This window comes from Salmo salar, chromosome ssa04 (assembly GCF_905237065.1).
Source record: "Salmo salar chromosome ssa04, Ssal_v3.1, whole genome shotgun sequence".
NCBI classification, from domain to species: domain Eukaryota; kingdom Metazoa; phylum Chordata; class Actinopteri; order Salmoniformes; family Salmonidae; genus Salmo; species Salmo salar.
The window spans coordinates 29,250,128-29,267,133 of NC_059445.1; the positions used below are offsets into that span (position 1 = coordinate 29,250,128).

A 17,006-nucleotide genomic window follows, 5' to 3' on the forward strand; every position below is an offset into this window, starting at 1 on the left:
CAATTTTCTCCATCAGTTTACTAAGAACAGGCAGCAAACTGATTGGATGGCTGTTAGAGCCAGCAAAGTGTGCTTTACTATTTTTAGGCAGAGGAATTACTTTAGCTTCCTTCCACACCTGTGGACACATGCTTGGTGACTCAATTTGCAGATAAATGGTTTGCAGTCATAATACAATTATAGTATCACCCATAAAAGAATCCAGAACAAACAAGGACCAGAAAACAGGTAAGGAGTTGGTAGTTTATAAATGTTCAGTTATCAGAAACATCCTATATACAATTCTACGCTATCAGAACAACCAGTAGGGCCGACATTCAATGCAAGGTGCTTTATTGTGCAGCGCACTACACGATGCTCTTTTTAATGGCATATTCCCAGACATTTGTAGAGATTGTCACACTATAATGCAGGAGTCTCCAACCTTTTCTACCATGAGAGCTACAATTTTTTTTTTTATGTTTAGTTTTTTTGGCATTTTCACCCTCAAATACAATTGTTCATATAGAAACATAATTGGATGTTCTGAGTCCATGGCAATGCTTAAATCTGGAAGAAACAAAAAAATCCATGTTGTGTAATTATGCAATTAAAGGGTATCTAACGAGTGAGGAATGTTTACTGCTCATTTCATGGCAAAGTTTGCAAATAATAGAGAAGGTTTTTGGGAAAGTATTTCTGGCTACACACAGAGTGATAGACAAACGCACCACACAGGCAATATTACTGGAAATTAATATGGCAGATAGTGTTAGGTTTGGGTTTTTAATCCAATAGTGGCTGACCAGGGGTTTGATAATGTCAATGCTCCATTGACTAGATAGTAGTTGGGAGCTTGCGGTGTCTGATACTTGTGAGATTTGTTTGACCGTTTGCAGTGAATCACGTGAAAATTGCATGTACTTTCAGAATTGTTTGGCGAGCTACTCATAGGCGGGCTGCACCTCATACTGGCACCTTGCGATCGACCTGTTGGAGACCCCTGCTATAAGCCACCTTGCATTGAATAGGCCTAGGTAATTTTTACAGCCAGTAGTTGAAATTGGGGATTGTACTGAATTTCTATTTTTTTATTTAGCCTTTATTTAACCAGGCAAGTCAGTTAAGAACAAATTCTTATTTACAATGACTGCCTAACCCGGACGACAATGGGCAAATTGTGCGCCGCCCTATGGGACTCCCAATCTCGGCGGGTTGTGATGAAGCCTGGAATCGAACCAGGGTCTGTAGTGACTACTCTAGCACTAAGATGCTGCGCCACTCAGGAGCCCAATTACTGTATTACAAATGAGAAATTAACTGTTGGACAAGTATAACCTCTAATGCAGTCTTCTTCCATTCTGCTCCTGTACACTCACAGGCTGCAGGCTTTTGGTCCAGCCCAGCACCTCAACACACTTAATTCAACTAAGCATCAAGCCCTTGAATAGTTGAATGGGGTGGGTTCCCCCTGAGCTGGAGCAAAAGCCTGGTCACCCTGTGTCTCCATGAACAGAATTGAAGGAAAATGCACTTAGCACTTAGTGGCCGACAAGCATACATCTTTGAGGGACTCAAACTCAGTCATGGTTTGGAGCAGAAGCTCATCTGGGACATCATCCTCTGCCAAATCGCCTGTGCTTCTCTCGACATCCTCCAGGGCCTCCAGGTAAGCCTGGTCATCTGGCTCACCTCCCCAGGGATCGCGGTCTTCTCCCTGGGGAAGTGTTGCTGCCGAGCCCCCCAGGTACTTTTCCGCTGGGAGTGTCTGGCTGCGCTCGATGTTCCCCATGTCGTCCATCAGATATGCCTGGTCCTCCTCATCCTGCCGCCAAATAGACAAACACACAGCTTAATAGCTTTATTTTTACTTTTGTTACCGTGGGATTCTTTTTTGAGATACCCATGCATGTAGCCAGAGGAAGTCAGGTACCCAACAGTCTCTTTCTGGTTCTTGTGGTGATGTAATTTTCTATTAAAATGGCCATAAGTGTGACTGAGGCAAATCAGACATTTGTAGCAGTGAGGGGAACAGGTGCAGAACTCACCATTGTTATGAGGTAGCTGACGCAGATGTCCTGTGGTAATGGGTAACCTGGAAGAGTAATGACTGGTTTAAAAGGCACAATCTGTAAGATTTCCTGCTGTTCCAGTCATTTCAATTAATGACATACTGGTACACCAATCACCTAAAACACAGGCTCTCGATTGTGGTGATAAGATGACTTGTGTCAATAGTATTAGATCTATTCTATTTAATCAAAGTCAGCACTATTTTTACTTCAATACTATTTCAATGTTAACCAGCGCATACTAGAAGATCTGAAGCTCTTGCAAGCAGGGTCATGACACTTCTGGTACCAGACCTCCTCTTTAAGATCCACCAGAATCCTGTGGGGGAAGAAGAGAAAGAAAAGTCAGGGGGACAAAAGTAGGGTGTTAATCTCAAAAGTAAATTCCTTGTGTTGTGAGAGAACATATTGGAGAAGGTCCTAGGGGAGGAATCAAGGATCTTCTCCTCAGATGCATTATGAGGTGGTGGTTAAGGAATCAAGAAAACATTAGAGATTCACCAAAGAGTATCAATATACTGACAAAAAACTGAACTTAACTATTACATTGACATAAGTATTCAGACCCTTTACTCTGTACTTTGTTGAATCAATCAATCAAATGTATTTATTAAGCCCTGCTTACATCAGCTGATGTCAAAGTGCTGTATAGAAACCCATCCTAAAACCCCAAACAGCAAGCAATTCAGGTGTAGAAGCACGGTGGCTAGGAAAATCTCCCTAGAAAGGCCGGAACCTATGAAGAAACCTAGAGAGGAACCAGGCTATGAGGGGTGGCCAGTCCTGAAGCACCTTTGGCAGCGATTACAGCCTCGAGTCTTCTTGGGTATGACGCTACAAGTTTGGCACTTCTGTATTTGGGGAGTTTCTACTATTCTAATCTGCAGATCCTCTCAAGCTCTGTCTGGTTGGATGGGGAGCGTCGCTGCACAGCTATTTTCAGGTCTCTCCAGATGTTCACTCGGGTTCAAGTCCGGGCTCTGGCTGGGCCACTCAAGGACATTCCTGCATTATCTTGGATGTGTGCTTATGGTCGTTGTCCTGTTAGAAGGTGAACCTTCGCCCAAATCTGAAGTCCTGAGCAGGTTTTCATCAAGAATCTCTCTGTACTTTGCTCTGTTCATCTTTCCCTCGATCCTGACTAGTCTCCCAGTCCCTGCTGCTGAAAAACATCTCCACCACCATAATTCACCGTAGGGATGGTGTCAGGTTTTCTCCAGACGTGAAGCTTGGCATTCAGGCCAAAGAGTTCAATCTTGGTTTCATCAGACCAGAGAATCTTGTTTCTTATGGTCTGAGAGTCCTTTAGGAGCCTTTTGGCAAAGTCCAAGCGGGCTGTATTTGTATTTATTACGGATGCCAAAGCAGCAGCTAATCTTCTTGGGGTCCAGCAAAATTAAGGCAGTTTATACAATTTTAAAAACATTACAATACATTCACAACACACTGTGTGCCCTCAGGCCCCTACTCCACCACATATCTACAGTACTAAATCCATGTGTATGTATAGTGCGTATGTTATCGTGTGTATGCATGTGTCTGTACCAATGTTTGTGTTGCTTCACAGTCCCACTGTTCCATAAAGTGTTTTTTAAATCTAATTTTACTGCTTGCGTCAGTTACTTGATGTGGAATTGAGTTCCATGTAGTCATGGCTCTATGTAGTACTGTGTGCCTCCCATAGTCTGTTCTGGACTTGGACTGTGAAAAGACCTCTTGTGGCATGTCTTGTGGGGTATGCATGGGTGTCCAAGCTGTGTGCCAGTAGTTGGTGCATTCAACATGTAAATACTTCTCATAAATAAAAGTAGTGATGAAGTCAATCTCTCCTCCACTTTCAGCCAGGAGAGATCGACATGCATGTTATTAATATTATCTCTCAGTGTAAATCCAAGGGGCAACCATGCTGCCCTGTTCTGAGCCAATGGCAATTTTCCTAAGTCCTTTTTTTTGTGGCACCTGACCACACGACTGAACAGTAGTCAAGGTGCGAGAAAACTTGGGCCTGTAGGACCTGCCTCGTTGATAGTGTTGTTAAGAAGGCAGAGCATCGCTTTATTATAAACAGACTCTCCATTTTATCTACTACTGCATCAATATGTTTTGACCATGACAGTTTACAATCCAAGCAGTTTAGTCATCTCAACTTGCTCAATTTCCACATAATTTATTACAAGATTTAGTTGAGGTTTAGGGTTTAGTGAGTGTTATGTTCCAACTACAATGCTTTTAGTTTTAGAAATATTTAGGGCTAACTTATTCCTTGCCACCCACTCTGAAACGAACTGCAGCTCTTTGTTGAGTGTTGCAATCATTTCAGTCGCTGTAATAGCTGACGTGTATAGTGTTGAGTCATCCGCATACATAGACACTCTTTACTCTTTACTCAAAGTCAGTGGCATGCCATTAGTAAAAATTTTAAAAAGTAAAGGGCCTAAACAGCTACCCTGGGGAATTCCTGATTCTAACTGGATTATATTTGAGAGGCTTCCATTAAAGAACACCCTCTGTGTTTTGTTAGACAAGTAACTCTTTATCCACATTATAGCAGGGGGTGTAAAGTCATAACACATACATTTTTCCAGCAGCAGACTATGATCGATAATGTTAAAAGCAGCACTGAAGTCTAACAAAACAGCCCCCACAATCATTTTATCATCGATTTCTCTCAGCCAATCATCAGTCATTTGTGTAAGTGCTGTGCTTGTTGAATGTCCTTCCCTATAAGCATGCTGAAATTCTGTTGTCATTTTGTTTACTGTGAAATAGCATTGTATCTGGTCAAGCACCATTTTTCCCCCAGAAGTTTACTAAGGGTTGGTAACAGGCTGATTGGTCGGCTATTTGAGCCACTAAAGGGGGTTTACTATTCTTGGGTAGCAGAATGACTTTAGCTTCGCCCCAGGCCTGAGGGCACATGCTCTCTAGTAGGCTTAAATTGAAGATGTGGCAAATAGGAGTGTCATCTGCCTTTTACTGAGGAGTGGCTTCCGTCTGGCCACTATCATAAAGGCCTGATTGGTGGAGTGCTGCAGAGATGATTGTCCTTCTGGAAGGTTCTCCCATCTCCACAGAGGAACTCTGGAGCTCTGTCAGAGTGACCATTGGGTTCTTGGTCACCTCCCTGACCAATGCCCTTCTCCCCTGATTGCGCAGTTTGGCCGGGCGGCCAGCTCTAGGAAGAGTCTTGGTGGTTCCAAACTTCTTCCATTTAAGAATGATGGAGGCCACTGTGTCCTTGGGGACCTTCAATGCTGCAGACATTTTTTGGTATCCTTCCCCAGATATGTGCCTCGACAAAATCCTGTCTCGGAGCTCCACGGACAATTCCTTCGACCTCATGGCTTGGTTTTTGCTGACATGCACTGTTAACTGTGGGACCTTATATAGACAGGTGTGTGCCTTTCCAAATCATGCCCAATCAATTGAATTTACCACAGGTGGACTCCAATCAATTTGCAGAAACATCTCAAGGATGATCAATGGAAACAGGATGCACCTGAGCTCAATTTTGAGTTTCATAGCAAAGGGTCTGAATACTAAATATGTAAATAAGGTATTTCTGTTTTTAATTTAATAAAATGTCTAAAACCTGTTTTTGCTTTGTTATTATGGGGTATTGTGTGTAGATTGATAAATTGTAATTTCATACATTTTTGAATAAGGCTGTAAAGTAACAAAATGTGGAAAAAGGGATCTGAATACTTTCGAATGCACTGTTTATCAGTATATTTGTAACAACCTAAACATTATGAAACTTCTATTCAATCAAATAAGCCTCAAGTAGCAAATTAGCAATTCAATTTTATGTTGACCAAACTCAACACTCTTCCATTGACCTCTATACAAAAAATCCCCACTCCCACTGCTTAACGCTATATTTTCGCACGGACAGATATCTCGCTTCGCCTCTTCCTCTCTGGATTCAGTAACAAAGGGCTTTATCAGGATGCATTTAAAATGGCTTCCTCTCCTTCAACTGCACTGATCTGAAAGAACAGGATAGGTGGAAAGAACATGGTGGCCACCTATAGGGCTATTTGCTTTCACCCGTCCAGTTATTTTATATCAATACATAATCCAGTAAGGAGGAGAGGAAGGAAGGATGACACTTTGGACTACTGAGACAGATAGATCCCCTCAATTCCAAACTAGACACTCACATGATGTTGTTGCTTTTGTGGAACCGGTCCACGTTCTGACACCAGCGGTACTTTAGGATGTCGTAGACAAGTAACTGCTCTGAAACAAAGTAATTCCACCGTCGTATGCCTGTTAGGGAAAATATTGGAAACTTTTATATTTCAACACTTCAACTTGGTTAATTTGATACACTACAGATATTTGTAATGCAGCAGCAGTTAGATTTGTTTTATTACATACAGTGCATCTAAAATAATACATATACAGTATTTATCTAACAGCTGCTTAAAACTTACTTCCTTGGATGCCATCCCTTTTCACCACAGAAAGAACAAAGTTGTCCACTTCTTTGTGGGGAGAACACTGGTAGCCTCCCAAAGAGTCTTACATTGAAGGATGACAAACAAAACAATATCTTTCATAGAAGACAGAAAGGCTATTAAATTCAATAACCCCTATTTTTTGCAGTCAAAACCAGTATTTGCCAGAAGTTTAACATTGGCAATGAAATCTCCAGACCTGGGTCAAATACATATGTCAAATTCCTTAAAATGCTAGACGTGAGTTTGACATAGCCTGCCTGGCACAATGGAATAGTCCCAAAAGTGCAAACTCAAGGTTATATTCATATGTGTCTGTATATATACAGTACCAGTCAAAAGTTTGGACACGCCTACTCATTCCCGGGTTGTACTTTTTTTTACTATTTTCTAGAATAATAGTGAAGATATCAAAACTATGAAATAACACATATGGAATCATGTAGTAACCAAAAAAGTGTTAAACAAATCAAAATAGAGATTCTTCAAAGTAGCCAAGCTTTGCACACAAAGTATTCATACCCCTTGACTTATTTCACATTTTGTTGTGTCACAGCCTGAAAATGTTTTTATTAAATAGATTTTCTTCTCACCCATCTACACACAATTCTTCATAATGACAAAGTGAAAATATGTATTTTTTATTTTTTGGCGCATTTATTTAAAATAAAATGCATAAATAATTTACATAAGTATTCACACCCCTGAGTCTTTCTGGGTACATCTAAGAGCTTTCCACATCTGGATTGTGTAACATTTGCACTTTCTTATCAACATTCTTTCAGCTCTGTCTAACTGGTTGTTGATCATTGCTAGACAACCATTTTCAGGTCTTGCCAAGGATTTTAAAGTAGGTTTAAGTCAAAAATGTAACTTGGTCACTCAGGAACATTCACTGTCTTCTTGGTAAGCACCTCCAGTGTAGATGTGGCCTTGTGTTTTAGGTTATTGTTGTGGTGAAAGGTGAATTAATCTCCCAGTGTCTGGTGGAAAGCAGAATGAAGGAGGTTTTCCTCTAGGATTTTGCCTATTTTTTTATTATGTACATGCTTCCTTCTTTTCACTTTGTCATTTAGGTTAGTATTGTGGAGTTACTACAATGTTGTTGATCCAGCCTCGGTTTTCTCCTGTAACAGCCATTAAACTCTGTAACTGTTTTAAAGTCACCATTGGCCTCATGGTGAAATCCGTGAGTGGTTTCCTTCCTATCCGGCAACTGAGTTGGGATGGACGCCTTTATCTTTGTAGTGACTCGGTGTATTGACACACCATCCAAAGCCTAATTAATAACTTCACCATGCTCAAAGGGATATTCAATGTCTGCTTTAAAAAAAAATAATAATAATTTAAGACCTCTCTACCAATAGGTGCACTATTTTGCGAGGGACTAGAAAACCTCCCTGGTTGAATCTATGTTTGAAATTCATTGCTCGACTGAGGGGTCATACAATTATGTGTGGGGTACAGAGATGAGGTAGTATGGTGTTAAACACCATTACTGCACACAGTGCGTCCATGCAACTTATTATGTGAGTTGTTAAGCAAATTGTTATGAACTGATTTAGGCTTGCCATAACAAAGGGGTTCAATACCTATTGACTCAAGACATTTCAGCTTTTCATTTGTAAACATTTCTAAAAACATAATTCCATGACATGGGGTATTGTGTGTAGACCAGTGACAAATAATCTCATATTTTATAGAATGATTCACCTGGTTTGGGTGAGTTCATTAACAACTTTGCTTGCACGTACACAACACACACACAGCTCTGTCTTCTGGGGGTCAGTACCTGAAACACAGTGTGAAGTCGAACCCAGCTGAGCATGAGGCTTGGGGCATATCCCATCCCTCTCGTCATGGAGGTCCCATGTCAGAATCTTCTGACCAGTGAAACTGTAGACCAATATTGAAATAGACATCATCATTCATTAACATTAGATTAAACACAAATGTTATCCTAGCCACACATTATGCAGCATGTCAGAATATTAAGCATGTTGAATAGTCAAGCACTTCCATCTCAATCCAAATCTTAATCTTCAACACACACCCCTGCTCTTCCTTCCTCCCACTTAATGTCGCATGACAAAACCAGCATTCAGTGGGCTTGTGTGAAAGCATTTTTTTTTTATGATTTCAACCAGCTTTGCCAGGTCAGTACACAGTCAAGTCACCTGTAGTTCTGGGGTAAGATTTCCTCTAGGTACAGAGATCTAGGATCACCATACCCTGAGACATCCCAATAAATGCCAACCTGCCCAGTACTGGGGAAAATGCTAAACTGACCCAAGATCAGCATCTAGGGGCAACTCCACCCTTCACTTCATCTGTACCTTACGTTGCTGATTAAGGAGGACTGGAACAAGCTCTCCTCTGCAGAGATGTTCCTTTTAGGCTTGGGGATGAACTTGTTGTCCCCTGCGACAGTGAAGGCTGCATTCTTCCCCACCTTAGATGACTTGTAGAGACGGAAGTTTCTGTTCTTGGTGTACACACCTACATTTCATCCATTATAACATAAATTAACACAAACAAGTGGAAATTAGAATTACTGACACAATTTACAATGCATTGACAAGATAAATCAAATTCCATACAACTATAGACTGGTTGTAAAAATAAAAAATAAAAAAAGATGGACAAACACAGGAATAAAATAAAATTGAGATATAATCATCTAAAACAGAACAAAATACAAAGATTCGTTGTCAATGCTTGTATCTACTATTTCAGCCTCATTTGAAAGTAAAGGTAAAATTGACTTTTCAAGATACATTAGGTGACACTTACCGAGGTCAACAAAAAGCCCATCCTGTCCGTCCTTGTTTTTCACCAACAGGAAGCTGAGGTCCCTCTCTTCCTGTCTGGGCCTCTTGGCCTGTGGACTTCCAATCAGCCCCCTAATAATAATAATAATACATAGGATTTACAGTCAGGTCCATAATTATTGGTACCCTTGATAAAGATAACCATAAAAAGACTGTATAAGATAAATAATACAAATACTGAGCTATATTGGTTGCTCAATTTAATTCAATTAAATTTTTAATTCAATGCATTATTTTTTTTATTAAATGAAGAAAAAAAATCAACTGCACAGGGAAAGAGATTTTGTTTAATAAAAAAGATAGGTGTCAAAAATATTGGCACCCCCATTTTCAATGTATGGAGTATAACAAAACTGAGCCTTTTTCGAAAATGTTTAATGAGATTGGAGAACATGTTGGGAAGGATCTTAGACCATTCCTCCATACAGAGTCTTTCAAGATCCTTGATATCCTTTGTCTGCTCTTATGGATTGCCCTTTTCAATCCAATCTTATTAAACATTTTAGAATGAGGCTCAGTTTTGCTATCCTCACAAGGGGAGGGTGCTAGAGTACTGAAAAGAGGGGTGCCAATTATTTTGACCCCTATATTTGAGAATTTTTGTATTACTTGCTAAACAAAATATATTTCACTGAGCAATTATATTAGTATACAATATAATTTCCCCATTACATTGAACATGCAATATATCTCAGTATTTGTATTATTTATTTTATACAGTATTTTTTGCTTATATGAATCAAGGGTGCCAATTACTATGGACCTGACTTTTCTAAACCCTTAAGTATTGTGTTGTAGTATTGAATGTATCTATCAATTAGTTTCTTAGTTACTAATTGCGTTAAATCCCTTGGAATTATAAGGTAAAGTGTTACCAAAATTTGTTTTAGAACATCAAAGGACAGACCTTTTGCCACTGTCCTCTGTGACTCCACCCACGTCATTCTCAAGTTCACTTCCCCTCCTATGCACGCTCAGCACTGGCTGCAGAATCAAATGGATAAATTGCCCTTTAAAAAGACAAAATGCATACTTGATTTACTGATGAGAGATATTTTTTAAATCAGCACAAGCCTATATTGATTAGAAAACAATGCATTTTATTTTCTACCTCCAATATAAAGCAATAATATTGTGAAGTTGAGTTTAATATCTATACTGAACAAGAATATAAATGCAACATGCAACAATTTCATTGATTTTACTGAGTTACAGTATTTCATATGAGGAAATCAGTCAATTGAAATAAATTAATTAGGTCCTAATCTATGAATTTCACATGACTGGGAATACAAATATGCATATGTTGGTCACAAAAGAAATGGGCCTCACAATGGGCCTCAGGATCTCATCACTGTATTTTTGTGCATTCAAATTGCCATCGATAAAATCTAATTGTGTTTGTTGTCCGTAGCTTATGCCTGCCCATACCATAACCCCACCCCCACAATGGGGCACTCTGTTCACAACAGCAAACTGCTCGCCCATACGACGCTATACACGTGGTCTGCAGATGTGAGGCCGGTTGGACATAGTGCCAAATTCTCTAAAAAGACGAAGGCGTCTTATGGTAGAGAAATTAACATTAAATTATCTGGCAACTGCTCAGGTGGACATTCCTGCAGTCAGCATGCCAACAGAACATTTCTGGGATCTTTAATTTCAGCTCATGAAACATGGGACCAACACTTTACATGTTGCCTTTATATTTTTGTTCAGTTGAAGTCGGAAGTTTACATACACTTAGGTTGGTGTCATAAAAACTTGTTTTTCAACCACTCCACAAATGAATTGTTAACAAACTATAGTTTTGCTAAGTCGGTTAGGACATCTACTTTGTGCATGACACAAGTAATTTTTCCAACAATTGTTTACAGACAGATTATTTCACTTATAATTCACTGTATCACAATTCCAGTGGGTCAGAAGTTGGCATACACTAAGTTGACGGTGCCTTTAAACAGCTTGGAAAATTCCAGAAAATGATGTCATGGCTTTAGAAGCTTCTGATAGGCTAATTGCCATAATTTGAGTCAATTGGAGGTGTACCTGTGAATGTATTTCAATGCCTACCTTCAAACTCAGTGCCTCTTTGCTTGACAACATGGGGAAATAAAATAAAAAAATCAGCCAAGACCTCCACAAGTCTGGTTCATCCTTGGGAGCAATTTCCAAATGCCTGAAGGTACCACGTTCATCTGTACAAACAATAGTACGCAAGTATAAACACCATGGGACTACGCAGCCGTAATAGCGCTCAGGAATGAGACGCGTTCTGTCTCCTAGAGATGAACGTGCTTTGGTGCGAAAAGTGCAAATCCATCCCCGAACAACAGCAAAAGACCTTGTGAAGATGCTGGAGGAAACAGGTACAAAAGTATCTATATCCACAATAAAACAAGTCCTATATCGACATAACCTGAAAGGCCGCTCACCAAGGAAGAAGCCACTGCTCCAAAACCACCATAAAAAAAGCCAGACTGCGGATTGCAACTGCACATGGGGACAAAGATCGTACTTTTTGGAGAAATGTCCTCTGGTGTGATGAAACAAAAATTGAACTGTTTGGCCATAATGACGATTGTTATGTTAGGAGGAAAAAGGGGGAGGCTTGGAAGCCGAAGAACCCATCCCAACCGTGAAGCACGTGGGTGGCAGCATCATGCTGTGGGGGTGCTTTGCTGCTGGAGGGACTGGTGCACTTCACAAAATAGATGGCATCATAAGGGACAATTATGTGGATATAGTGAAGCAACATCTCAAGACATCAGTCAGGAAGTTAAAGCTTGGTCGCAAATGGGTCTTCCAAATGGACAATGACCCCAAGCATACTTCCAAAGTTGTGGCAAAATGGCTTAAGGACAACAAAGTCAAGGTATTGAAGTGGCCATCACAAAGCCCTGACCTCAATCCTATAGACATTTGTGAAAAAGTGTGTGTGAGCAAGGAGGCCTACAAACCTGACTCAGTTCCACCAGCTCTGTCAGGAGGAATGGGCTAAAATTCACCCAACTTATCGTGGGAAGCTTGTGGAAGGCTACCTGAAATGTTTGACCCAAGTTAAACCACTTAAAGGCAATGCTACCAATGACATTTCACATTCTTAAAATAAAGTGGTGATCCTAACTGACCTAAGACAGGGAACTTTTACGAGGATTAAATGTCAGGAATTGTGAAACACTGAGTTTAAATGTATTTGGCTAAGGTGTATGTAAACTTCCGACTTCAACTGTATATCTCTATCTACGGTCTCGTTTCCACTTTACATCAGAGACAGTAGGAGATTACGTACCGACATGTAGGTTATCCTTAAAAGCTGCATTTGGTAAAATGAAGATGAGATGGCGACTGAATTTTTCCTCGGTGCTGGAGTCAAGGTTCAGAACATCTTTCCCAGAGCACTCAATCCCATACACCTCCTCCAGCTTCTCACACACATACTGTAAACACACAGGAAAAAACAGCGTTACCAAATATAAATATTAATAAACATGTTGAAGTAGGTACCATCGACATTAAAGGGTCAATCTGTGATTGATACATCAATTTTTTGACTTTTAAATTAATTATATACACTACCGTTCAAAAGTTTGGGTCTCTTAGAAATGTCCTTGTTTTTGAAAGAAAAGCATATTTTTTGTCCATTAAAATAACATCAAATTAATCAGAAATACATGGTAGACATTTTAATGTTGGAAATGACTTTAACATTATGGAATATCAACATAGGCGTACAGAGGCCCATTGTCAGCAACCATCACTCCTGTGTTCCAATGGCACGTTGTGTTAGCTAATCCAAGTTTATCATTTTAAAAGGCTAATTGATCATTAGAAAACCCTTTTGCAATTATGCTAGCACAGCTGAAAACTGTTGTCCTGATTAAAGAAGCAATAAAACTGTCCTTCTTTAGACTAGTTGAGTATGTGGAGCATCAGCATTACAGGCTCAAAATGGCCAGAAACAAAGAACTCTCTTCTGAAACTCGTCAGTCTATTCTTGTTCTGAGAAATGAAGGCTATTCCATGCGATAAATTGCCAAGAAACTGAAGATCTCGTGCTGTGTACTACTCCCAGCGCAAACTGGGCCTAACCAGAATAGAAAGAGGAGTGGGAGGCACCGGTGCACAACTGAGCAAGAGGACAAGTACATTAGAGTGTCTAGTTTGAGAAACAGACACCTCACAAGTCCTAAACTGGTAGCTTCATTAAATAGTACCCGCAACGTCAACAGTGAGGAGGCGACTCCGGGATGCTGGGCGTTTAGACAGAATTGCAAAGAAAAAGCCATATCTCAGTGGCCAATAAAAAATAAAATATTAAGATGGGCAAAAGAACACAGACACTGGACAGAGGAAGATTGGAAAAAAGTGTTATGGACAGACAAATCTAAGGTTGAGGTGTTCGGATCACAAAGAAGAACATTCGTGAGACGCAGAAAAAATGAAAAGATGCTGGAGGAGTGCTTGACACCATCTGTCAAGCATGGTGGAGGCAATGTGATGGTCAGGGGGTGCTTTGGTGGTGGTAAAGTGGGAGATTTGTACAGGGTAAAAGGGATCTTAAAGAAGGAAGGCTATCACTCCATTTTGCAACGTCATGCCATACCCTGTATGCGTGTAATTGGAGCAAATTTTCTCTTACAACAGGAACCCAAAGCACAGCTCCAAACTATGCAATAACTATTTAGGGAAGAAGCAGTCAGCTGGTATTCTGTCTATAATGGAGTGGCCAGCACAGTCACCGGACCTCAACCCTATTGAGCTGTTGTGGGAGCAGCTTGACCGTATGGTACGTAAGAAGTGCCCATCAAGCCCGTCCAACTTGTGGGAGGTGCTTCAGGAAGCATGGGGTGAAATCTCTTCAGATTACCTCAACAAATTGACAACTAGAATGCCAAAGGTCTGCAAGGCTGTAAATGCTCCAAATGGAGGATTCTTTGACGAAAGCAAAGTTTGAAGGACACAATTATTATTTCAATTAAAAATCATTATTTATAACCTTGTCAACGTCTTGACTATGTTTCCTATTAATTTTGCAACTAATTTCATATATGTTTTCATGGAAAACAAGGACATTTCTAAGTGACCCCAAACTTTTGAACGGTAGTGTATATATATATGTATATATATATATATATATATATATATATATATATATATTTTCTTCAAGAATCAATAGGTATATATATATATATATATTATAACCTATTGATTCTTGAAGAATATAACTTATGAGCTTAGTTCAACTGTCATACCATCAGAACCTAAAATATAAGCTAGTTTTGCTCCATTGTTTGTAAACAATGTAGTTGTAAACAAACACTGTATAGCCTCAAAACATGATTAAAATTATGCAAGTGAGTCTTTGCATCCATAGCTCTGTCTATGAATTTGAGAGTGGTTACATTAACATTTAATTCCTCAGAATGTACAGCAAAAAACAACTTTCTACGGATCACACTTTATTTGGACCATCAGTCATACAGTCAGGCTACATAACACTGTCATAACAATTAAATAACATTTGTCATAAACAGTCTTGGCAGCTGGCTTCACCTTATGGCAACTGACTTTACACTGTCATGCCATAAACCATTAATTTGATTAGCCAGGTTGCTAGCTAGTTTGCCTAGCCAATAGGCTGATCTAAACATTGTGTGTGTCATGTCAGTGTAAAGTAAATTGTCATAACAATGACATAACTAACACCATAAACAACATATTTGACCCAGGTCTATTTTGCACTTGAGAGGGAATGTTTGCGTACCTGGATGAGGGAGGCCACCATGCACTTCCCATCAAAGCCCTTATTGGAGGGCCTGTGGAACTCCAAGTCAAAATATAGCTTGCAAACAGCCCCCTCTGGGATCACCTCATAGCAATGCATCAGAGATTGCCTGTAGGTACTAATTACAGTTGAAATTGAAAGGGTTGAAGTGCAGTAGTACCATTGGTTAACAATCTTCAGTTATGACAAATAGGACGTTCTTATTTCTTAACTGCCTCTGAAGGTATAAATAAAGTTGTATTGAAGTGAATGGTGTAACCTTATACATACCTGTAGTAATGCCATAGCTCACTGTAACTGGTGACCAAGAAGATCCTCTGACCCATCTTGGCCTGTTCCTTCTCAAGTGCAAACACGTGTACGTCCTTTGAATTAGAGGGCAGTCAAAACTACAGTTAGCTGAAAACAATGTCATGCTGTTATTATGACCCATTGGGGCGGCAGCGTAGCCTAGTGGTTAGAGTGTTGGACTAGTAACCGAAAGGTTGCAAGATAGAATCCCCGAGTTGACAAGGTAAAAATCTGTCATTCTGCCCCTGAACAAGGCAGTTAACCTACTGTTCCTAGGCTGTCATTGAAAATAAGAATTTGATCTTAACTGACTTGCCTAGTTAAATAAAGGTAATACAAAATAAAATGGAAGTGCAATGAAACACACACATCACACAAAAGGACATAAAGTCCTCCGGACATACAGTAGCCTGCTCACAGATCTGTTTGTGCTGTCTTGTCAAATCCTATGGTCAATGTCAAACATGACAGCACAAATGGATCTGGCACCACGTTACTCCAGACATGCTGGTGCATACCTCTCTGCAACTCTGTGCAAAGTTGATAGCCATACATTGACGAGGGAAGAGCTTCCATATGGAGGATGGCTGCCATGGCCGGGACAGCCTAGGTTTGTAGCATGATGTCAAAGGACACTGCTGGAAGGACTGAGCTAGTTGTTCCACCTTCTTCAATCTGTTTTCCCAATCACCCTTGTTCATCTTCTATGTGATGCTGGCTGCCACCACAGTCATTTCTGCATGTAAGAAATAAAAAAAAACAAGTATTTGATTACTTTAGTGTCAGTGTTATTAATATCTAACTTAGCAATGATCAATACTGAAGGCATTACAATAGACCTATGGCTCCATCTCTGATTTTGCATTCACAACCATGTGATTGTGAAGCCCCATCATTATTAGGCATAGCAGAAAATGGATGGATTGTGGCTGGAGAAATGTAGCTAGCTAGGGCCAACTTTCAAATTCAGACACATTGGATGCAAGGACTGACAGCCCATGAGAATGACAAGATTGTTTTACATTCATAAATTTGTTTACAAGCATTCGATTGTGTATGAATTGGTACCAATTAAATGTGTATACATACAGCCTGATTAAATCAGACTAGCCATACACACTGCACATTTAGCCGGAGTTGAGTTTAATATGTAATGTTGTTAATGCTAGTACATGTAAAATGTATAATAATATGTAAAAACCTGCTTAACGTTTGCTAACCTAAGCTAATTAGCTAGCTAGCTAACGTTACAGAATTCGACGTATAGCAGGAACTGAATCTATCTACTTACAGGAACCCGTGTTGAAAACGTTGTTTTGCAGCGAAATGTGACGTACTTCATGGAAAAACGTATGGTGCGTTCCAGTGCGCTAGAAGTGTGCCTTACTATCCAAATAATTGAGCACATGCTGAATTCGTGCAATATGGATATGAAATATTGCAAATGCATATAGCCCACCAATATGGAGCCACCATTTATATGTACACGTTTATTATTATCAATATTATTTTTAGATGTAATCATATGAGTTGTGTAGAAGTGTGGAAACCGAACGCCCCCTTGCATTGGTTTCGATAGTGA

At 39.9% G+C, this 17,006-nt stretch overlaps 1 protein-coding gene across 3 annotated transcripts; it reads right to left on the reverse strand.

Annotated features, from left to right (window-relative positions):
* Nucleotides 1-229: 229 nt before the first annotated feature.
* primpol (primase and polymerase (DNA-directed)) lies at nt 230-16,986 on the reverse strand. 3 transcript variants are annotated; one of them, XM_014195535.2, is made up of 14 exons: nt 16,716-16,986; nt 15,943-16,160; nt 15,404-15,498; nt 15,113-15,251; nt 12,638-12,785; nt 10,253-10,355; nt 9,308-9,417; nt 8,851-9,013; nt 8,307-8,410; nt 6,491-6,577; nt 6,215-6,323; nt 2,294-2,370; nt 2,028-2,074; nt 230-1,804 (listed from the first exon to the last, which is right to left on the reverse strand). In XM_014195535.2, the coding sequence occupies exons 2-14, from the start codon at nt 16,123-16,125 to the stop codon at nt 1,514-1,516; spliced, it is 1,656 nt and encodes a 551-aa protein (XP_014051010.2). In that variant the 5' UTR covers nt 16,126-16,160; nt 16,716-16,986; the 3' UTR covers nt 230-1,513. The 3 variants fall into 3 exon arrangements, with proteins under 3 accessions (XP_014051010.2, XP_014051011.2, XP_014051012.2); XM_014195536.2 differs by lacking the exon at nt 16,716-16,986 and adding an exon at nt 16,626-16,710; XM_014195537.2 differs by lacking the exon at nt 16,716-16,986 and adding an exon at nt 16,645-16,689.
* Nucleotides 16,987-17,006: the final 20 nt, after the last annotated feature.

What these genes read in the sequence shown, in the direction of transcription:
- primpol (XM_014195535.2), bottom strand. Translation starts at nt 16,125, where the DNA reads ATGAACAAGGGTGATTGGGAAAACAGATTGAAGAAGGTGGAACAACTA. An exon ending in TGGTGGCCTCCCTCATCCAG is followed by an intron (nt 12,786 to 15,112) that starts GTACGCAAACAT and finishes GTGTGTTTACAG; the next exon opens with TATGTGTGTGAGAAGCTGGA. An exon ending in TCCTTAATCAGCAACGTAAG is followed by an intron (nt 8,411 to 8,850) that starts GTACAGATGAAG and finishes ATTGGTCTACAG; the next exon opens with TTTCACTGGTCAGAAGATTC.